General features: G+C 46.8%; 1 protein-coding gene across 1 annotated transcript in view; it reads right to left on the reverse strand.

Moving 5' to 3' along the window:
* Window positions 1–17,168, reverse strand: part of ISM1 (isthmin 1) — a 39,639-nt gene extending 22,471 nt beyond the window's left edge. The window contains exons 1-2 of the mRNA XM_027453339.3: window positions 16,923–17,168; window positions 15,957–16,438 (exon numbers count right to left, since the gene is read on the reverse strand). Of these exons, the coding sequence (XP_027309140.3) occupies window positions 15,957–16,438; window positions 16,923–16,932 (492 nt within the window). The 5' untranslated portion in view covers window positions 16,933–17,168. The remainder of the gene's footprint in view (window positions 1–15,956; window positions 16,439–16,922) is intronic.
* Window positions 17,169–23,374: the final 6,206 nt, after the last annotated feature.

Here is a 23,374-nt window from a genome sequence, read left to right on the forward strand (position 1 = left end):
AGCTTCTGAAATGCTCACATTTTCCTTAAAGAATGCTTGTCCCTCATGTTCACAACCATCAGCGAGGCGAAAGACTTACTTATCTTTGGAAAGCCACACAAATTAATTGATGCAGTGATTAATAGCCCATTTTAGATAACCACTGTTCTTAAATCATTTTAAATGGACTACTCTGCCTTGCAAGTACACAATCGTTTTCACAAAGTGGCTGCAAAACCTATCATCTGTTTTAAGCATTGTGCATACAGAAGATGAATTGCTCTTACAGTTACTAAAAAGAAAGTCCTGTTTAACACAGTCTATTTTTTAATACTTCAGTTCAGTCCAGAAAAATTAGCAAAATGACATTGCACCCCATTCTCTTTGACCCGCATGTATGACTAGATGGCTATGGAGACACCAACCCAGGCATCCCATAGAGTACTGCTGTGGGATGCATTAGCTCCAGGGGCTGTGGGGCTTTTGATTTTGTTTTTGTGACAAACAGGAGTTGCAGGAGCTGCAAACAGTGTTGTAATAAGACAGCAGAACTTCAGAGTGGAAGTGGTGATCCACAGGCACTGTTGGAGGCTAAATGTTGGGTGCCAGTAGGAGCACAGTTATGCAGCTGAGGGTGCCCTACCACTGCTGGTTTTCTGGCACACGCTGAGGTTGCTCTCGGGAGCTGTGTACAGCAGAAGCAGCACCTCAAAGCATCTGGGAACACCCATCTCAGAACCAGAGCTTTTGATTTTTTTTTTTTTTTTCAGTAGAAAATTCTAGCCTCCTAGTGCCATGGAAAATCTTGAGAGCTGAACACGCAGTCGAGCCTTATGCTATGTCTGCAGGGATGCAGGGGCAGTGGTACTGAAGCCACCTTCCCACCTAAGCTCCAGCAAGTCCCAGACCACTCTCCCAAGCCACATGCCCAACACTACGGCAGGACTTTCCGGTGCAGAAGGGCTCTCCTGCCATTCCTCCGTCGCTGAGGCTGAATAAACGGCCTCCATATGCTTGCAATAATCGAGCCTTGGCCCATCCTTTCTTCGGCCTCCGTCTGGTGAGCTTCTCTCACTAGGCTCCCCATCTCTTCCACAGCATTACTAAACACTGGGTTCAGAGCTGAACCGCTCTGGCAGTCGATATTATTTTCCTCAGAGCTCAAGGAGAAAACCAACCATATTATACTCAGATCTGGCAATTTTTTCCTACATGTTGTGGACACACATTTCACAGCACAGCTATTTTTCATGCTCTGTTGTTTGCTTGTATTTCGTGTTTTCTTTCAGCTGGAAAATACAAACAGTATGGCTCAACTTAGAGGTGAAGAGCTGCCAGTTTGTATAAACACTTTGATAATAAAATGGACTTGATGGTGATTACAATTCAATGTCTGCAGGAAAAAACAGAGGCCCTTTAGCAATTTTTTCTAACGCAGCACACACTGATGCTTTGTTCTTCAGCAGATATTCAGCCATCCATGAGACAGCCAAGTGCACAGAATTAAAATTATGTAGGGCTTTGACAGACGATCAGTGCCAAGTTTTGCTTGTAGTTAACCGATATTTCCAGTTGCCTAAGCTGGTGGCAAACTTTTAGTCATTCTTCATGACTCTGATGATCTGCCCCGTAATCACCGCCTGGCTGGAGCTCTCCATGTAGGACTCATTGATTTAGCAGTTGAACAGGCGAATGCACAACTGAAGAGCAAGCCAACTATTTCACTCCTATAACCTGTGATGCCAAAATGCAAATTCTTTGAACATACTGATTCTTTTGGGCTTTATTAAATCCTTGCATAAAATCAGTAGCATAATATAGTTTTAAATAGAATCCATTTATGCCATGGCTAAATTTAATTGAAGTCATCATTTGAAATCTGTATCTTAATTTATACACACATTTCCAAGAGAATGGGAAACTCTGCCTTAAGCTGTAATCAAAACCACAAAAGTAAAGGATATCCAGAGTATTAATACTTTTTGTATACAACTTTTTGGTCAGGCTTTGCAGGCCAGCAAACAAAAAGTCAGTGTAAGTGAAAGAGAACAAACATACATCTGAAATTATTTTCATGGGTTTTAAACTGGGTCCTTCTGCAAGTTTATTCCACTAAATCACTGTAGCTAGGATTTCACTAGGTGAACCAGCTTTAATAAATGAAGTTTTCATCTCTCCCTAGCCAAAAGAGTAACCTTACTTGAAAACTTTTCAATTTTCAAAGTTGCCTTCAGCTGTTAGTTTCCAAGGAACAGCTATTCCCAGCCTCTGCGTCTCCCTCTTATATGCCACTGAATATCCACCCTATGCTTTCAAAAGTGTCTGTGACTTTGGCTGTGCTAGCTGGCAGATGTTTTTAGAGACTAGAAAGTGTTTAGTCCCTGTGGACCAAAAGTTACATGATGACTTCATCACATAAGCAAAAGCTAATAACGGGAAAGCAAGAAAGCAGACAAGTGTTATATTCCAAAAACATGATGTTTCCTGTGCTTCTGGCAATACTACTTCTGTGCCTGAAAAATGGCAAGTCGCTGGTCTTGATGCTCAAAACACACACGCCATCGAAGCACTGTGAGATAATTTACTCGACCCTCCGTTAGCTGCGCTCCCCACCAACAAAACTTTTTATTTTGATGGAAGTTAGAGGGTGAAGGCAGAGGAAAAGCAGCGCTTGTTTATATTCAATACCTGTGCCTCAAATATATGACTTACAACACTCTCTAGAAGGGGCTGTTACTACACCCAGGAGCTTACAGAAAAACAGCAGCAGAAACCTGAGCAGCTGCCTCGGGATCGCGCACCTCTGCTCCTACAGCAGAGCTCTTCCGAGGCTGGGGGTGCTGCTGCATGCTCTCCGTCCGAAAACGCTGCAGACTGAGACACGAGCAACTGGAAGTCGTTAGCACAAATGGCGTCTGCACACGCAGCGTGGTAACTCGTGTTTGTCTGTCAAGGCATCATCAGCGGGCACTGTGCCCTCTTTCTACATCGCTGTGAACTGCCCTAATGGCAGAGAGAGGGAAAGAAAGGAGAGGAAGCAGATAGACAAGAGAAAGGCCTCCCTCCAGTGACATGATGGGGAAGAAGAGCAAGCGAGGTGATGCACAGCCCCATGACAAGACAATGCGAGGACCCTCCCCTGTTTAAGAGATGAGCGAGAAAGGATTTGCCCTGGAGAGAAATGTGGGCTTTTTATATTATAAATTCAATGCATGTATATATACATTTTGTGAGAATAGTAAGGGAGGGGGACTATTTCCTAGAGCTGATTAAAGAAGCATGACTCGATTTTCAATTTCAAACGACTCGGGGGGCATTCCAATAGACTGCAGACAGGAAATGAATACCATACATGCACTGAGCAAGGCAGATGCTTTTGAATCTGACACTTACGTGAAAAGAAAATATCTTCATTTCTGTCTCCCCCCACCCCACGATGGCTGGTTAGTTCTAGGCTATTCTTAGAAAATGGTTTTATTTTTCAAACTTGCTATAATTGTTCCACGTGCCTGAAGCCACCCAGATGCCACTGACAATAAACCGTAGGGAGCTGGCCAAAACCATCCCTAGGCTAGCCCCAGCAGCCAGATGTTGCAGCAAGGTAGAGGAGGAAAGATGAGCAGCCTGGGTTTGAGAGACCCTAGCCTCCCCCATTAGAGGAATGGAGCTGTGACCCTAGACGATACGCCAGAGCCCAGGGAGGAAGAAATGCTTCTGTGTAAAGGGAGAGCCCAAAGTGTCCTCAGCACGTGTGCTGCAGAGCAGGTTGGAAGAGCATTTCCTGGTAGGCTGTGGCACAGAACTCGCTTCCAGCTCCTTAACTGTGCTAAGGAGATAAATATATGTCTTCTCTCCTCATATGGCTCTTACCAGTAAACTGCAATGATTGTCATGGGAGTATTGTGGGGTTTATAACCTGATTGCAGTGTAATTGTAGCTCTTTTTTACCAACAGCAGCAGTGTGTGTTGGGGAATTGGCATATACAACTCTTTCCCCTACTTATTCCACATGTGTGCAAACGCACAATTTCAGCTACATTCTCCTCTTGGATTTTACTATGGAAAGACTTAAATGGAATAGAGAAAAAACAAAAAACCAAAACAAAACAAAACAAAAAAAACAGAGAGGTGATATTAAACTGGCCCTTGCTCTGATGTTATGTAACTCATTAGCTCATTTTCGTTTGTTGCAAGGACTGCGATAGCGATATTCCTGAGAATACAAGAAAAAAGATCCTTTCAAGAGACAGGCAGGAGAAGAAGAAAGAAGAATGGGTAGGTGAGAAAGGCAGACATGCCTTACATCATTCAAAAAGCCATGAATGTCAGATCAAAGAAGAGCAAGAATCAAACTCAGTGCCACTGAATTCAGCAGCTTTTTCAGAATTATTGATCCCTCAAGGGCAAACTCTTTTAAACTCCAGAGATGCCTCTAACTACCCAGAGCTCCCATCTGATGCTGGCTAAGCCTCACGTAGTTTGCTTTCATCAGCTGGCATCTTGGGGAAAGCAGAGACAGCTAAGACACTGCTGTATCTGGGCCTGATGAAGGAGACATACAGCAGAGCACAGAAATACCATGTGTGCATTTTCGGCACCAGATGTTACCTTTTTAATGGCCATTGTGGTGGATGTTAAATAAAAGACCAGCTTCCTCACTGACAAGCTGTACATTTGGTATCCACCAAGTCCTTGAAGTGCTTTGTCCAGGGATGGGATGCAATCACCCTGCTGAGAGCCCAGCTGCCCTGGGCAGGATTTGTTTGCTCGGCTCTGGCCAGAGGCACCAGCCCCTTGCTGATGGGTACAACTCACCTTGTACTTGTGAGACAAAGGTGGGATAAGGCTCTAAAGAGATACTGCAGCTCACCTGGCAAGTGGCGACTTGTTCATGAGTTTGGGCTCACAGGTCTCATATGGACACCCAGAAGGCCCAGGATCCAACCTGAAATCAAGTCCTAAGATGTCAAATGCACTACAGATTGACATCTTCCTCACCCCGCTTCTTTTGGCTAGGTTTCTTTTGTAGGGAATCTTGCAGTTGTGCCTTGTCAGGCCACTGCAGGGTCATGCCTTAAGCCGGAGCCACTGGGGTTGGGTGCAGTAAAGCAACTTCACTTGGCACATGCCCAGATGGTCTCTTAAGAGCTGTCTTTGGGCTTCTGACACCGATCTCCTTGCACTGGGCTCGCTGCTGCTGCCACCGCTGTGTCACTGGGGACACCCGATGCACCCTGCCTCTCACTGCCCCCAGGTTACCCGCACGCCACAATGGTGCACTGTGCGTTATTCAGCTCTTTCCAAGCTCTTCCCACAATTCAAAGTCTACCTATTCTCACCAGCATTTAGTGTCATTTGGTACTTTATGCATTTTCATGAAATGGATGACCCTTTTCCTTCTGCGTGTTGAGATCAAGAGCAAGAGCCAGCACTGCCACCATTTAAATGCATATCAAAAGCTCCAGGGCTCTATCAGGCTAAAGAGTTCATTTGAAACCTTTGGTGCTATTGTTCCAGAACATCTGAAGACACAGGCATGGTGTGGCTGCCCTAGGTTCCCTTTTGAAATATATTTCCACAAATGTTCAGCATAGACATATCAACCTCTCTATTCTTTCCCAATAAAAGCTTGGACTTTAAAGTGCAAGATGAGGAATAGATACTCTATTGGCCAGCTGCAGCTAGCCTTTCATAAATAACAGGACAATCAATCCCTGTAAAGGAAAATGATACTCCAGAAGCTCTATCCTGACGTACATCTGTTTTCCTATTGTAGGAACGAATTAGATGACAGAAAAAGTTAAATGCTGAAAGCCTAAACAAACTCTGAATTAAGAGGAGATGGTAGTAGAAATGATGGATGAATTGTAAACCACCTGCAAATGTTAAGATTGCAGCACTCCTCTGCAGACCACTGCAAACCTCCAATAGACATGGACTGTGCTCTGTAAAAATCACGATGAATGCAGACTTGTTTTTATATTATGGAGGTCCTAATCCTCCTCCTCCTCTGCTTTTGCTCTATTGTTACAACATCAAAGACCAACTGCTGGCCGAGATACAGTCAATATGAAAAGGGCGACCAGCAAATTTACTGCTTGACTTCATTCCCTTTAAATGGAATAGGCACCGTGGCCCTTTTTCAAAGTCCAATCACAGACATATATCTTTTTTATTGGACATCATGTACAATAAAGTGAAGCTGTAACTTGGAAAAAAAATAGAACACCTTAAAAAAATCCCATGAGGTGAACATTCCTTTATAAAAATATCACTGTGGTTACATGTTTAGAAAAACTCTGGGTGCTCTGCAGTGCAAAAGGCATGGACTTGCTAGGTTATAGTTTAGCTAAGATGCATACCCATGCCTAATATCTAGTTGGTTTCCAAATAAAAAAAAAGGCAACAAAAACCCCCAAAACTAATAAAAAGTGATATATTTAAGACAGAATGCCAGTGTCATTCAAATAAACTGAAATGGCAGCACTGATGTCACAAGAATCATTAACTGCTTTGTTACAGCCTGCTCTGTGCAGTGAACCTTTACAGACTCCTTCAGGCCAGCGAATCTTGAAATCAGCCGCACAAAACACCAACATATACGCCGCATCTTAAATAATCCAGGCTGATCACGGAGGTAATTTCAAAGGATGCTTTCAGATAAGAGCTGTATCCGCAGACATTAAAGGCACGGGCAGTTTTATTGCTATTGTACTACTAAGTAGATGCTAAGTAATTTCCTGGTATGAAATTAAAGAGTGTATGAGCAACTCATTTGATGTAGGAGATGATTCTGGTGGGGTTTTATGGAATCCAGACTACCTAGCTCTGGCTGCTATTTTTTTCTAATAAATTTTATGTCAATGTAATGAGAAGTTTTAATCTGTTTAAGCTATTAATCCATTTTGTTTATTTAGGTAATTTGTGCAAAAAGCCATTAGCAAATGTCCAATTAGTAACAGTATATCTAGATGAAGTTCAAGTTGGTTTTAAAATCCTGTACTGATATGTAGGTGGCAGATAAAACCAAGCAAGAGTATGCTTTGTTACACCTGCAGTAATCTTAGGCAACTCCTTCCAGTGGAGTAATTTTGGTTTCCTCATGGCAAAACCTGCTGCCGATGGCTTACTTTTAGGTGAGAAAGATACTAAAACGATTTGACGTTTCTGTAAGACTAGCACCCAAAATAGCCATGTTGTCACTAGGCCCTCCTCGCTGCTCTTTCCATTACTCTGTGCTCCGTTGGCAGCCTTTCCATCACACCTACAGCACAGACCTTCTGGGGAAAGGACCTCGCCTCCCACTCAGCCTTCCTGGGCTTGTGCAAGAAGAGGTGTTTCACTGACAGCGTGCATCGTTCGATACCTGAATACCCGATTCAATGGGAATGCAAAGGCCAGATGCCTTTCTGGAAGTTAAACTCAGCCTGAGGACAGCACCCACCCAGTGCCTCTTCCTTAGAAAGGGAGGACTGCTTTTTCAGAGCGGAACTGTAAAGAGGGATGGAAAAAAATGGGACAAATTATCTGGGTGGTTTATACAGATACACTGCACTCATGGTATCGTCACAAGCACTGATCTCAACAGCCATGCAGGCAAAGAGGATATTGTAATCTTTCCTAGGAAGAAGAGCTACTGTGGAACAAAGCCCAAGATTTTTCAGTGGGTATGAAACTAACAAAGAAACATTTTAGACGGAAATGGATTCCTGCAATCAGAAGAAAACCACATGACAAAGCCCAGCTTGTCTTCAAGGATGGAGGCCCTGATTAAGTGTGTTACATGCATGTCAATTCTTTAGAAAAAATGAGTTGTGAAATATTCAGATCCAAGAGGAACTTTGGCTGGGTCTGCAGCCAACGCAAGTCATTGACTCCTCTTGCTTCATGAAAGTCAGAGGTGCAAGGTCAGTTTAAACACACTGAGAACGTAGGTCTAGCATGGAGATGCAAAAGCCAAGGTACCTTTGAACTTCTCCTGCCTTTCAACATGGACTGGACCCACTGCGACTGACAAAAGAAAGATTTCGTCTCTGATTTTCCTCTCCCATCTCTATGAGCACCTCCGTAAGTTAAAAAAGGACTCGAATTGTCATTAGACCAAAAGAGCTTAGAGGTGAACAACTCGAGGCCTGCTTTCATCCTGCTGCCAGCTAGAAGGGAAGAATACAAAAATACGCCCCACTACTATGATTTCTCCAAGCACAGAAAAACAAGGGCAAAAGAATGAAGGGACAGCTTACCAGTACCACCCACACCAGCTCCTCCGACCAAGTATTATACTGCCGCACAACCGACCACTGTGGCGAGCCATCACTTGGATTGCCACAAGTACGTGGAAACGCCAGCACGGGAAACGCTCTGCTCTTATGGATGGATCAATAAGCTCACGGCTCTATTCCTTGGAAGCCTTGCTCATCCGAATGTGTTCAACTGTGACTTTTAACCTGGCATTTTCTGTCTTCAAAACTTCTAAAATCAGTATCCTGAGGGCACAATGGTATTACAATGCAACAGTAAGCACTCTATTATTTAATACTTCCTTTTGCAACTTACTAAAGCACTTTCTATTTTTCTGCTGTAAGCTGTCACTTTATTATTCATTGTGACAGTGCCTACAGCCTCCACTCATGCCTGGAGACCTATTATACTACACATTGTTTGCAAGCAACAACAACAACAACAAAGGAGTCTCAACCACAATGAGCCTGGGTTGAGATTTCAAAAATAAAGGAAAAAATAAAATGCATCACTGACCTAGATCTGCTACCACGGAAAAATAACGCTTTTAAAAAAGTCAGCTTTAATGGAGAACATAAGTTAGTCAACTCAAAGAGCTTTTGATTAGTGTGGTCTTAAGGCAGATAGCAAGATATGAATCTGGCAAAGCAGGCCAAACAAGCACCAAACAACACTGCAAACAGCACAAGAGAGGTACAGCTGGGTGCCACCACAGGCATTCACACAAACACCAGTAAAATGCACAGGAAAGTGTGCAGCAGCCAACTCTGATACTTAAACCTGGCACAGCCCCTAAATCTTGTCTGTCACTATATTTTCAGGATATAAGCTCAAAGAAAAAGTGGCTTGCTTCAATTTTATAGTTTATGTTTGTGTAAGAAAACATCTGAATTGTCTGCATATATATTTGAAGTGCCTTTAAAGATTGTATAATGACTTAGGAGAATGTAAGCATCAAAAGAGTATGGCAAGATAATTTCCTACCATTGCTTGCATTCTGTGTACTTTTATATTGTAGGGGAAAAAAAAAGAACAAAAAAAAAAAAAAAAAGGAAATTGTTAAGCATGAATATCTCCAAACCTGTGGGAAGTCCAAGATAGCACAGTCTGCATCGTTATCACTGCTACTGCCTCACACAGGGTGAGTGCATGGGAGCCTGCTCCCCCTTTTGGTTTGGGCATTTCTCTCAGCATCAAGTAAGCAGGACTAAAACTGGTGATGTTTTGAGCAGAAATCTGTGGTTACTGTGCTGCAGCTGCTTTGCAGCAGAGATGTGCGTGGGGCAGGGCCTGTGCTGGGCATCTCTTCCTTACTGACCTGCAAGAGTTTCCTCAGGCAGGAAAGCAAGAGCTGTGCCACAATGTGCCTGCTCCGCTCAGCGAACAAGAAGGATGCACTGAGGCAGGCAGCCTTTTCACCTCCAAATGAGGACTACAGCGCGGCCCCATAACCAGAGAGAACTTTTGTCCTACCGAGCATGAAGTGAGGCCGGGCAGTCTGCGACTGGCAGCCTCTGCACTCCACTTTGTGAGGTTTTCAGATGTTGCAACAAAACACAGCCAGAGTTTTCACCTAATCTTTCACTGCTCCTTGCTTTCTTTAAAGAAGTTTTTCCCCATTTTGGAACAATGAGGCACTGGTTATCAATATACAGATGCAGACAAAAGAAAAACTGCTGAATTCAAAACAGGGTTCCCAATTTACATTTAATACTACCTGAATCGGTTAAACAGATCTCTCCCCAGCAAAACAATTGCAAAGCAGAGCAAGGTGTTGAAAAGCTTAGCGTGCTGAAGCTCTCAGTGCTAGGGCTGGGTTACCTATTAGCAGGTCATAACGTGCGTGATAAAATCCGCAGGGGACTACACAGTGACCAGCTCCTGCCTGACAGTAAAATGATGATGAAATTGTTGGGGCCGTGAAGACCAACAGCAGAGCTCCAAGCTGAGGCCTCCTGTCTCTGTGGACAGCTGGTGTGAGGAAGGATGGAGCGGGGAAATGCAGCTGGACCTAAGGACTGACAGCCTAAGCAGGAGGAGCGAAGGAGAGATTTCTGTGCCCATCAGATAACAATTAGGGTCAGCAGTTGCACTGCTGTACTGCTGTTGTGCTGCTATAGCTGTGATGGACTAGCTGTGTTCCTCCTGCGCAGAACGGGCTTCTGTTTACACGACGAACAAAGGCTGCAAAATAAAAGCTACTCGAGAACCAGCGCTGATTGCCCACATTGGTTGAACCAATATAAGTGTGCCAACCCTGCTCCTTCCAGGATCTTTGTACCAATGCCCGGTGTCTCTATTCCAATTGTCACCAAGGAACATCATTAAGGCTCTGGACCTTCTCAGGAACCAGACTCAAACCTACCACCCTTTTCACTACCCTTAGTCAACCACCCACCTCTGTTTGTAAGGCTCAGAGCCACACGTTAGCAGGTTTCCCTTTAACCACTCTTGCCTCCGCAGCAAAGCCCCAGAATGAATTTAAGACCATGTGCACTCCACTTTTTTTCACGCAAATAAGCCAATACTATAACGAGTTGGAAAAAGGCTTCCAAATCTTGCTGAAAACAGAAATACCACATTACAACAGACTCATCCGTATAAGGCACTAGAAAAAAACTGCTCTGAGCTGTAGTCGCAGAGACAAAATTGAGATGCACCCTCTGATTTAATGCCAGGTATTTATCACTGATGACTCAAGATGAGCTGTACAATAACTGTTAACTGTTGAGAAGTTCAGCAAAATATGTCTCAGCCAAACATCTTGGTCAAATCTAATGGAGAAAGAGACATTTGTACCTGCCTGACGGTGCTCCTTGCAGCCATAACTAAATACAACATTCCTGGATTCCTGTTCTAAATTATAGCAGTAGTCTTAGGTACTAAAAAGGCTTGCCACATCCTACCCTGAAGGTGTGGCAGCTCTTTTCCACTAGGGATGCTTTTGTTTGCTGGGAAATGAATCAATGGGATAGGTATGATGTTTAATTAATATTTTCTGGAGTTTTCCTGCAGCCAGGTTTGGCAAGTGGAAGAACCTCTCCGAGGAGCCCTGGACAAGAGCATGCTGCTCTGCTCGGAGCAGCAGTCTCACTCCTTCACCCTTGTTTCCTGCTTTATCCTCTGCTTCCACACATGCGGCAGCGGCAGCACACGTAAAGCTAATCACCCTTCCTTCCCCCTAGATCCTGGAACAAGCCACAGCCCACTAGCAAAACCACTAAAGAGCACACATAATTCTCTCCCTTGGGACATGAGCGAATGAAGTGCACATGGTGTAAGTCAGTCGTAAGGCTTAGTGCCTAACTGGAAGAACATATGCTAATGGTAAGGGTGAGCTTTAGCTAAGAACCTCTGCAGCAAGGCCTGCTGAGAACAGACAGGTTTTACTATCACTGTCAAAAAGCACGAAACAGAACATCCTCTGTGATGAGTAACAACCTCACCAAAAGAGATTTGGGTTTTCAAAGTATCAGCCTGCTTCACTCATAAGACACCTGCTCTGAAAGTCATTTGTGTAATGTACAAACTGCTCTTAAGGCAGAGGAGGATTTAGTGCTGTTATGAAATATATGATGTGCAGTCAGCTATCGGCATCTTATATAGGCCAGGGACAGTCTGGGAAACATGAATGCAAAACGTCGAATCAACAATTTTTCAGAGATGATTTAGAGGACCAGTTCCTATTAGAGCTAACCGATTGTAAAGCTCCAGAGCTCCAAAAAGCCTTAAAAAGCTCAGTCTAAAACTCTCCCAAAGTAAACAGCTTTAGTCCTGCTTGGACTGAGAAAGCCAGAAAGCTGAAGCTCCCTGCTGCCTCTGAATGGAGAACATTTTGCAGTGTGCCTGAATCCAGTACACGGGCAGCAGGAACACCAAATCTTAAAAACACAGAACTACATCCTGGGAAAGGCAACAGACAGCACGCCTTTTCCAAACTTCTCATCATGTTGAGCTGATGATCTTAGAAGAAAATCAGGAGTTCACAGACCTGTGTAAGATGCCTCACAGGACTTGGGGAGTGATGTGTGTAAGCAGCAGGACGTGTTTCTTCTCGTAGGGCTCGGAGACTGTCTCTGATACGCTGTAATTGCCTGCACGCTCACTGAGAGGGACAAGGAGCATGGAGATGAGAAGTAAAAAGCTGCTCACAGCATTGTGCTTCTTTTCACACTACATTCTCCTTTATGGCCCTGGTTTTATGCACAACTACTGCGTTTCTTGCTAACATAATTCTGCTGCAAGTACTGCCGTGGAGAATCTGACTTGTGCTACGGCGCGTGTTGTTGGTGGCTCTGTTACCACACCTACCAGGTCATTTGTCTTGGGGTGGGAACACGGCTTTTCTTGGTGTGCGGTGCCCAGTATGGAAAAATTAGAAGTGATGGGAATAAACTTTTTGATGAATTATTTTCTCTCCAAATGAAAGCAGAGGAAATTTTAGACGATCACAAAGTATTACAAAAGTCTTTCAAATGTTATGTGAAGGCCTTCCATTAGTTTTAGAACTAGGTTTAAAGATAAAAGCATACCCAAAGCAGCAGTTTTCCATCTCTTAATAATAGCTTCACTTGCTCTTTTTCAGATGCAAATGTTTATGCTTATTTCAAAAACGTACTCCAAAATACTTTCTGTCTGCTAATTAAATTGTACCTAATAGAGTTTGGCAAAAACCAAATATCCCAATCTTCCCTGTCCCACTCCCACTAAAAAAAAAATCTTTTTTTTTAATTTTTTTTTTCCTGACTGAGGAAAAAAAAAGAAATGATTCTCTATCCTAACTCAAAACTGCTAGATATTTTCCAACTCCAATCTGGATTTCCCACTTCTTGTTAGTTTACCATAAAACTGATTTTAGCAGCAGCACGAAACTGCAGTAAGGCAGAGGTCCAGTGACTGTTTTTGCAGCAGCAAACTGAGGAAGCCTGTGCCTGTATCTCACTCGTCCCAAAGAGCAGAGTACGTCCAAACTTTTCTCCTCACTGCTGCTCTGTTACAGCCAGCCCCAGGGGCACAATGCTCCAGGAGCTTAAGGGACAGGCACAGCATAGGGAAGGGCACGAAAAGGAGGAAGAAGAGTAGGAAAATAATAACTTTTTAATTTTTGGATGGAAGTTCTATCTGGATTTCTTTCATCTATCAGCATTTGAAACATAAATGAGAGGCAAAATAAATAAATAAGTAAATTGTCCAAACCTATCCTCTAAAATCCTTCCATCATTTGTAGGACCAAGGATGGGAGAAAGAGAAGCTCTTCCCCCCTTTATGAATCTGACTACGTGCACACAAGTCTCTTTATCTTAGAGTACCTGAATCTCCATCATTACTTTAGGATTAGAAAGGATTCTTTCTGAACCAACTTTAAGAGGAGAGGTTCAAGGGTATGCTAGGTTTCTGCTTCTTTGTTTGGTTTTCTTTTCTTTTTTAGCTGGGACTAACACTTCATATTTTCTTTCAGACACATAAGACCAAGTTCTCACTGCTTTATTCATGCAAACTGACTGCACAAATCCTAAAATATCATTCCCTCCATTTGGTACTAGTCAGGAACAAACACTAACACTTTAACTCTACCAGTAGTATGTTTTTACACAAATTTGCCTTGTCAAAATCCATTTCCAAGCAGTTGCTGCACAGAGTGTTTTTTTCTGGGTTTGCCAGGATGTGTGCAACAAACTTGGTCAATGAAATTTCATCAGTTGAAACACTGACTTAATCGCTTCTCACAATCCTTTAGTTCAACAGAAATAGCAAGACTGAGAAAAAAAAAAAAAAAGAAAAATAAAAAAAAAAAACCAGAAGAAAGGAACACAGCAAATCATGCATTTACTGAACACTTGGCACTTCCTGGCACATCTGGCAGGACAGGGTGACAAGCTAGCCTGCTGTACGTATGAAGCAGACTTTCACTGTATTACACACACACGTTTGTATCAAACATATATCAAATTTATATTAAATCAACAATAGTTTTTTTGTTTGTTTGTTTTTTAGTATAAGCAATAACAACCTGAAAGATGCCCATTCATTTGTACCAACAGTTTCACTTTCCACATTGATTCTTTACTTGGGAATGCAATGCAATAGTGTTTTGCATTTCACGTCAGTGCATTTCACTTGCATTGCACTTCACCTCACGGCAACAGCCAAGAAATCACTCAGCCCCAAAAGCTGCGGACCCCAGTGCAAACCTCCCATTCCAGGTCTCTATTGCAATGCCCTAACGGAAGCATCTGCCTGAGTCCCATCTGCTGGAGCAGGTCACAGTATTTTCTGGCTAGCAAAGGAATCCACGAACGTTATAAACCAAAAAAAAAAAAAAAAAAAAAGAAAACAGATCAACTGCCATCTGTTTCACTGATTGCTCTAATCGATATACTTTCCTCCCCTAATGTCTTGTACAGACACACTCTCTCAAATACATAACTGCAGGATCAATTCATCTGGGAAGAATATAAAAATCTCAATTTGACAAATGTCAAAACACGACAAAAACATGAACTGCTAAAGCTATCACGATGCTTAAAGGCACAGAATTTTGTTAATCTATCTGTTAAAAAAAAAATAACTGGACAGAAAAAAAATTCTTGAAGTCACCAATCAACAGATTTTGATGAGACAGTGTGACAACACTCGAGGATAATTATCTGATCTTCCTCCCGCGTCACCTTAACTTTACAATAGTGCTCTAAAAAGGGCTCCTCTGGGAAATGGCATCACCCAGAGTTCCCACTTGCCCAGATGTTTCCCTCATTATGTTACAAGCCTGTCAAGGAAAGGCAAATTCAGGGTTATTCTAATGATAGCAAACACCTCATAAAAAAACCTCTCCAAATTTACTTTTCCAAGGAACATCACTTTAAAAGGCATTTCAAGTGCCCATGAGGAAAGAAAGCATCATTTATAAAACGTTATTACCAGAAATCTTGAAGATATTAACAACAAAATAAAATGTCCTGGAGCGGCAGCCGCAAAGAGCGACAGCGCCTTGGGCCCTTCCTGAGGCACACGGGGGAGGACTCCTGGGCAGGACCCCCACCACAGCCAGCGGGGATCTCCGTGCAACGAGGGTCTGATCCCTGCTTGGGACCAGGCTGGGGAACCCCCAGACCTAAAATCCTGGCCGCAGTGAGGGGTTGCACTCTGTGGCCCACCAGCCAGGGGTGCCGTTCAAAGGGTGCTCGCTACCCTCTGATTCCACGCCTTTTATAAAAACGCTCTGCTGGTGCTTTAATTCTTCTAGAAGTGATAAAGGGGGTTATGCACATTTGGGCTGCTTATGATGATAAATCTTCTGTCAGTGCCTTGCATGATTTGGTGCTTGTTTCTTTCCTAACACCTGGACACAGAGAAACTGAAAGCACTTGACCTCAGCACATGCAACTGCCCAGCTATTTACAGGCTTTGCCTTGGGATTTGGATGGTTCTGCACCTCTCAGCCCTTTATGGCCGTTCCTGGCCCTTTCAAAAGGCTAACAAAATGTGATCCTGAGTAATTAAAAAAAAAAAAAAATAAATGAACCACTCTCGAAAGAGGTTTTCCGTTGGGAAACCGAACCCAAAGCGGTCCTTTACCTCTGCCTGGCAATTCCCCGTCGGTGTCAGGGGGAGGGAAGCCCGGTGCCCTCAGCACCCACTCACTTTTGGGGCTGGGCGCCCCCCGGGGGCTCCCCTCAGCCCCTAGGGGGAGACACCGCGCCGGGGGGGCGGTCCGGGGAGGGGATTCAGGCACTCACCTGCCGCTGGCTGTGGTTGCCGGGACCCTGGGGCTCGCCGCCGCCGCGCAGCACGGTGATGTGCAAGGTGAGCAGGAGCAGCCCCAGCAGCAGCAGCAGCTCGGCCGCCAGCCGCACCATCCTCTTCAGCCGGGCGGCTTTAGGGCCCCGCAGCGGCGGCGGCCGAGGAGGAGGAGGCGGAGGAGGAGGAGGAGCCGCCGCCGCCGCCGCCGTCGCCACCACCGTCCCCGGCGCCGGGGCCACCGCCGGAGCCCCGGGAGCCGCAGGACGGGCGGCGGGGGCCGCGCCGCCGTCGGGGCAGCGGCGGCAGCAGCAGCAGCAGCAGCAGCGGGGGGGGCCGCAGCCCCACGGCGGAGCCACGTCGGGGCGGGACGCGGCGACAGAGGCGACGGCGGCGGCGACGGTCCCGGCGCTGGCCGGCGGCGGGGGCCGGCAGGTAGCCCCCGAGGGGCCGCGGGCCGGCGGCGTCTCTGCGGGCGGCCCTGCAAGCCAGAGGCACCGTGGGCCGTCGGAGGGAAGGAGGAGGGAGGGCAGGAGGAGGGGGCGCCGGGGCCGGCTCTCACATCGCGGAGAGGAGGGAGCCGGCGGCTGTCGCTTGCCCCCTCGTCGGGGGATGGGGGTGGCCCCCGGAGCCGCTTCCCCCCGCTGCGGTGGCCTCGCCCCCCCCCGCCGCTGCCCCTTCCCCGCGGGACCCCCGGCGAGGCGCCTGCCCCCGCCCGCCCCGGCCGGCCCCGTCCCGACCCGTCCCGGGCCGGCTGCGAGCTGCCCCCGAGGGCTGCGGGATGAGGGGCAGCCCCGCCGCCTCCCCGCCGCCCCCCTTCTTCTTCTTCTTCCTCCTCCTCCTCCTCCTCCTCCTCCTCCTCTCTTCTCTCGGAGCGCTGCCCCCGGCTCGGCGGCGGGGTCTGGGGGCGGCGGGCGAGGGGCTGCGAGAGCTTCAGCTGCCTGCCCTCCCTGGGAGCTGGATACCTGGCTCCATCTCTCCTCTCTTTCCTCCAGCCGCCCTAGTGCTGGCAGGGGCAGCTCCGCACTCTCTCCTGCCACCGTGCGTGCGTGTGTGCGAAAGGCTGGCTCTGCTCCTGCTCCTGCTCCTGCTCCTGCTCCCGCTGCTGCTGCTTCCAGAGCAACTTTCTCGCCCCCTCGCTCTGTGTCGGGAGAGGTGTGCGTCGGATGCTTTTATACTGCCCTGCCTCCCTCCCCTGCTGTCCTCCCCCCTTCTTGCTCCCCCCCTTTCCCTTCTCCCTCTCCGCAGCTCCCGCAGCAGGCTGCCGTCGCCCCCCCGCCCCGCTCCCCCCTCCGCCGTGCCCCTCTGCCAGCCCCGCTCTGCCCGGGCCCTGCACCTTGCGGGAGGGCTCCCAGCTCTGCCCCGTGGGCACGGAGCTGTGCCCGAACGTCCCGTCCCCTTCTTCTGGTCCTGCGTCCCCAGCAGGGCTCGGGCTCCAGGCATTTCACGCTCCTCGCTTTCCTCCTCGCTGACTGCGTAAGCGTGGTGGGGAAAAAAAAAAGCAACCAGAACAGTCGCTGTCAGGTGGGAAGCCCCCAGGTTTCAGAGTAACTTGTATTTGGAAATATAAGAAAGTGAGGGTTAGGTTATCACCTGCTGCGAGTCAGGATCCCGGCACCAGAGCTGATGGAGCCGAGCCCCTTTTGAATGCTGACGGTCCAGCTCGCTGTAACAGGAACAAACACAGCTCAAATAAACTTGAAACGTAAATAAAGTCACCTAACAACAACAAAAAAAGGGAGTTTTGGCATCTCTGAGGTTTCTTTTCCACAATTCAGGTCGTTCCATGTGAAAATGAGGACACAAGTGATCATGGCCCGGGCAGGTGTGTGGCGGAGGGGTGTGTGTGAGCTGGCACCACCTGAAACTGCTATCGAAATGGCCAAATGGGGAAGAAGTGTTCCCACCCCAAAACATTTTCAGCCTAAGAGTAATGCCCTCAGTGGTGTTCCCGCAACACAAGGGTAGGATGTGCAGAGAGCAGTACCAGCAGGGACTAAGGCACGAAGGGGGAGCCTCGGCATGCGGCACGCGAGGAATCTGGCAGGTTTGGGGCGCGAGTGGTCAGAGCTTGTGGGAGGTTTCTTACGGGTCTTGGTGCCGCTGAAGGCTGCGGTCATGATTGAGTCAGAACGATGCCTCGTACCCTTCCAGGCAGATAGGTTTCCCTTCCAATGATAACCACTGCAAAGTATTAGGCATCAGACAGGAATATGGTTAAAATAATTGCACTGAATTATCGTTAAAGATGTGACCTAAAGCCACAAAACCCAACCCTTCAGATTTAAGGATTTTTAATCCAAAAACTTGGTCTGTATTAGTACTATAGCAGGAATGATGTACACAAACAACTGTATAGGGTAGAGACTCGCATGTGCATTGCAGCAAGGAATAGCCCTCTGCAATCTCTCGTTGAGAAACACCCGATATTGTACCAGTGTTCGCGGATACGCCGGGAAATCATACAGAGCTATTCCATATTACATAAAGCCATAACAGCCTGTGGGACTGTCACGTGGGTTTAGAAAAATGTTTTTTTTCTTTCTTTTTTTTTTTTTTTTTAACCCAAACATTCCTTGGGCTAATCAAAACACTGAGAAGATAAAAACACTGATGTGCTTCAGATGTCATCGCTTGGCCTGGGCTCTCCTCCTGCTGCCATCGCTGTGATCCTGGCAGCTGGCAACTGCATCCCCGGGCAGGCAATGCCAGCAGCAGCGAGCACGAAGCAGGGGGTGGCTAAGAAAGCAGGCTAGCAAAATCGGGCAGAAAAAAAGGCAGAAGAACGGCCCGCCAGGTGTACCAAGGTCTGTCCCTAACCTGGTGGCTGTCAGTGGATCCCAGCTGTCGAAGCAAAGTGGAAACTTGGCATGGGAGTTTTGTATCTCGGGGCTCACCAGTGCAAATCAATGGCCAGAGACGGGAGGCTGTAATGTGAAACAGTCCAAGTGACAGCCTGGTGAAACACACATGGGTCTGCTGCTGAGCTCTGGGTAATGTAAGTTCTCCCTCGCCTTATGAAAGACTGAAGCAAAAGACATCTTTAATCCAGATGAGATGGGCCCGAACTGGTGCGCATTTCCTCATGGGACGTTAAGTTTTATGCTTTAAGCTTTTGTGGAAAGACAGTTAGGGACAGAGCAGTGCTACTATTAGCAGCAAGCGGATGGCAGCGAGAAGCCAAAACCTCTTCCCATTGAAAAGCTGGCACAAAAGTGGCGCTGGCTTATGGCAAAACTGCCTGCGTGGCTGCACTGGGGGGAACGGGTGGCGGGAGTGGGGAGCATCTGCGTGGGCTCTGTAGATGCTGATTTCAATTCACAAACACTGTTAAATCAGCAGATGACTTCATTGATGAATCCAGAAGACAGAATCACAACCTGTAGAGGAGATGTACTCAAAAGCAAAGGGAAAAACTTCTCCAGGCTGAGCGAGTAACTTGCTTGGCAGCCACCATCTGATCCCTGGAAAATGAAGGCAGGCTTTGCCCTGGGGAGGAGACCCATCGGCAGGCTGCAGGGGATGCTGCTCCCAGGATGTGGTTATGGGCACCCATCAGGGAGGTACATCAGCAGGTGGGTGTTCCTTTGACAGCCTCGCCCCTCCACCTCCAGCTTCTCCCTTCCATTTCTCTTCCCGCTGGCAACAAAGGTAGAGGTGGACAGTGTTCAGTGGGGTGCAGCACTCCCAGCCTCTTGTGTGTGCAAAAGGAAACACACTGAGCCCACGCTCACTAAAAGAGGGTTACATTCACATTTTATGCAACATTTCCTATAGGACAAGTGCACTACATGGACAGTGGGGTTATCAGCAAGCTGCAGTAGCTCAGGGTCTGATCTACCTCTCCCAAGCCCCACAGATCTTACACTCCTCATTGTGCAGCTTCCAAAGGGGGATATGGCTGTGCCTGGCAGCCTCAAACACATGTTGAAGACTCTCTCCTGGGGAGGGTGTTTCCGGGGTCAGTCAGGACTCTGGTCATGGTCCTGTCAACAAAAAACTGCACAACAGTTGTCCATAGTGACTGTGAAACCTTCAGTGCTCAAGGGCAAGAAGCTGGGGCTGGATTTGCCACATCCTAGCTGGCATGTCCTGCTTGCCGGTGTTCCTGGCACCTGCACTTTGCAGGGCAAACCCCACCACATCACCACAAAGGCACTCAACCATTTGGCGTCATGAGTGCCACTCCTGAGAAACGAAGCATTGCCTAGCTGACAAACGACACTGCAGTCTGGGAGGTCCTGTTGACTGAAATAATTAGTACGTTAGCTGTACCTGCTCAAGTGTGAAAAATCCTTGTTTTGGATGAGTGCCACGAGGTGACGTCCTTCAAGGCCAGTGTGAGAGGGGCCGGGGAGAGAGAAAGAGATGGAAAAATACAGTGTGATATAACACAATGTATGGTGCTGTCTATGCTTTATCTCAGAAGGATGGAAGAGGCAGCGGCGGGAGCAACAGCAGATTAACTGGTGTGAGGTGCACCACGGCTCAGTGGGGCCCTGCACCCCACTCATCTCGGTGGTTAAAGGATGCTGGCGCTTACCTGTTTGTCCACTTTGCCCCTTTATTACCAACCCTGGTATTGCTTCAGGACTGTGGAGGTGTCCTGTCTGTAAGACTGACAGCCTTTCAGACCAGACATGGCTGGTAGAGCCTTCCTCAGCTCACTCCTCCCCGCGCCCACTCCCAGGATGCTGTTGTTTTATCTTTAAGCCCGGGGGTTGCTTTAAAATTATCTGGGATGAAAACCTGGCTCCACTGAAGTCGTTGGCAAAGCTCCCATTGACTTCAGAGGAGCCAGGATTTCACCCTAAGATGCTTTGTAGATTATTGGTGAATGGAAAGCATACGTCTGGCTTCTTGAGGGTTATTATTGTTGGTGGTGACCTCTGCTCTGACGAGCATTGAGCAAGGCCGGTTGAGACAGATGGCTAAAGCTTTGCCTGCCTCTTCCCCTGCTTCCTTACAGGGACTTTGCTTTACAGCTCATCATCTTGGATGCTGCTTATCAAGGAATACCTTCCCGTCGCCTGCCAGTGGAATTTAATGCCTGTTTGCCCACATTCCCCTTCCCCCAACACCAGCAGATCAGCAGATAGGAGACAGAATGGCTGATTAGCTTCTAGCTCCAACCTCTTAGCTGTAAGCTGCAAATGCACACATAAGGGTCTTCTTTAAAAAAAAAAAAAGAATAACCTTCCCCTGCAGGCAACCTAGGTCTTTCTGTGACTCATGGTCCCTTTATCTTGATAAATTACTACTTGAATAGTAACCACTGTCTTTTAAAAATAACTGATTAGCTCAGAGGTCTCCATTTTCCTGCCTCTGCTAGACCAGCGCTTTCCTTCCCGTCTACATATTTTGCCACCAGCTGGGTCTAATGGCTGGGTCAAGATTTCTGAATTTTGCAGTGCCTCATGTGACAGGCTGGAAATTCAGCAGCCACTTTATTAAAACTTGAAGCAAAAGCAGAAACGTATAATGAGAAGTCTCAATCATGGAATATGGAAATGGAGAAAACAGTCTGGCCCAGTTTCCCACCTGTTATTTATTTTTTTAATACCAAATTCTGTTTATTTTCCACTCGCCCACATTTTCACTTTTCAACATGCTGCGCATTTGTGTACTGATGATGTGCAACTGCACTGCAGCATTTGCCAAGACGCGGCAGTACGAGGCTGTGGGAATCGGCGTACTGGGCAACATTTTTCAGAAGTGCCCAGAGAGCCTCAGTTCTGCTGACATTCATAAGCGCTTGCCACAAGGCATTTTTGCCTCTTTAGAGAAACACAGCGAAACCAGCAAACTTCTTTCCCGCCAGCACAGTTTTATTGCTGCAGAAGGACATGGGTTTTTAGCTGAGGCGGGCGCTGCGGGGCTCAGCCACCTGATTGAGTTACCCTGGTTGAGACGCAGCCCCTCAGCCGAGGCGAACGCCTTCCCGGTGGTTTTGCTGGCTGCAGTGCCAGGCATTTGGTAGAGCCGGCCCCACGTCCTGGAGCGGGGAGGCAGGCTCACATTTTGGCAGCAGCGAGCCATTGAATTGGCTCACCCATTAAGTTGGCTCATCCGTTAAGTTGGCTCGGCCAAATTCATCGGGAAGCTTAAATTATTACATTTAATAATGAATAAGGTGACAGCTCACCCTACGCAGGCCGTCTGCGGGTGCTGCAGAGAAGGAGCTTTACACGGGCACGTCTGGTGGGGCTGAGAGCACAGCCAGGAGGTTCGGTTCTGCTGGCCCAGCTGATGGGAAGGGGTTGTATGACTGAGGCTTGAGCAGGGCAGCAACTTCTGACATGTCTCGTCTTGTGTTCAGCGGTGTAGCAGATCAGCAGCATCTCTGATAATTAAAAAAAGAAGAAAAAAAAAAAGAGAGAGATAAATAGAGCAATTCACACCTTCCACACCTATGATTTCCAACCCCTTTATTTCCCCAGGGAAAACATCACACTGCTGGATTGCTATTGGCCTTTTTTCAAGGCTACTTTTGTGACACTGGAAGCAGGGAACTTAATTGAAAACTAAAACAAATCAGAAAGCCAGCTGAGCGGCTAATGCACAGGGATGAGAAAGGAAGATTTTGCAGCAAAATCAGTGATGGTGAGTGAGATGAAGGGCTGTCTCTCCTCCTCCCACCCCCCAAAAAAAGAGTTTAGCTATCTCCATTGCTGGGAAACTTTCACTCCTACAGAGAACATACATAGAATATAGTTTGTATGCTGTTGGCTTCAGGTGGTGTCATCTGGCTTTGCACAACTGATTTCACACGAGAGGCAGAGAGTTGTGCTGAAGCCTATTGCTGCGCTGTCAGGGCTGAAGATTTTGCCAGTCTGGTTATGCCTCCTGGATAGGGACTCTTCAGGGGTTATATTTTATTTTCCTTACTACGCCAGTTCCTCTCCTTGATGGCTGATGCTCTGGATTTCCTGATATCTTTGTGCAGTGCTTTGGCAAGTCAAAAGTATACCACATCAATAAAATGATCATTTTTGAATCCTGCACTCTAACGCCTGTAACATTTGAGTGCTGAATTTACCCTGACATCTCTCAGCTCCATTTCGAGCCAGTGCTTTAGGAGCTAAACAGTATCAGTGATAAATATTCTCTTCTTTTCCATAATGGAATCTCCAGCAAATAATTCTGACGTACGTCATGCTGTGTACTGAACCAACTGGAAAAATGCCACAGTCCTGTCATTACAGAGACTTTGTTTAACAAAAGTGTCAGAAACATGGAGCAAGAGGACAGATTTTCCCCTGCTATTTACCTCTTTCTCTGAGGCTCTGATGCTGAGCCCATTGGTACCCCAAGTCCAAGCCCAATGACAAATGGTATAAATCTCTGCAGAGATGTCCGAATGATCTGCTACATTGGCAACAGTCTTTCAAACCATGTAAGTTCACTGAGATGCACA

This window comes from Anas platyrhynchos, chromosome 3 (assembly GCF_047663525.1).
Source record: "Anas platyrhynchos isolate ZD024472 breed Pekin duck chromosome 3, IASCAAS_PekinDuck_T2T, whole genome shotgun sequence".
In the NCBI taxonomy this organism is placed as follows: domain Eukaryota; kingdom Metazoa; phylum Chordata; class Aves; order Anseriformes; family Anatidae; genus Anas; species Anas platyrhynchos.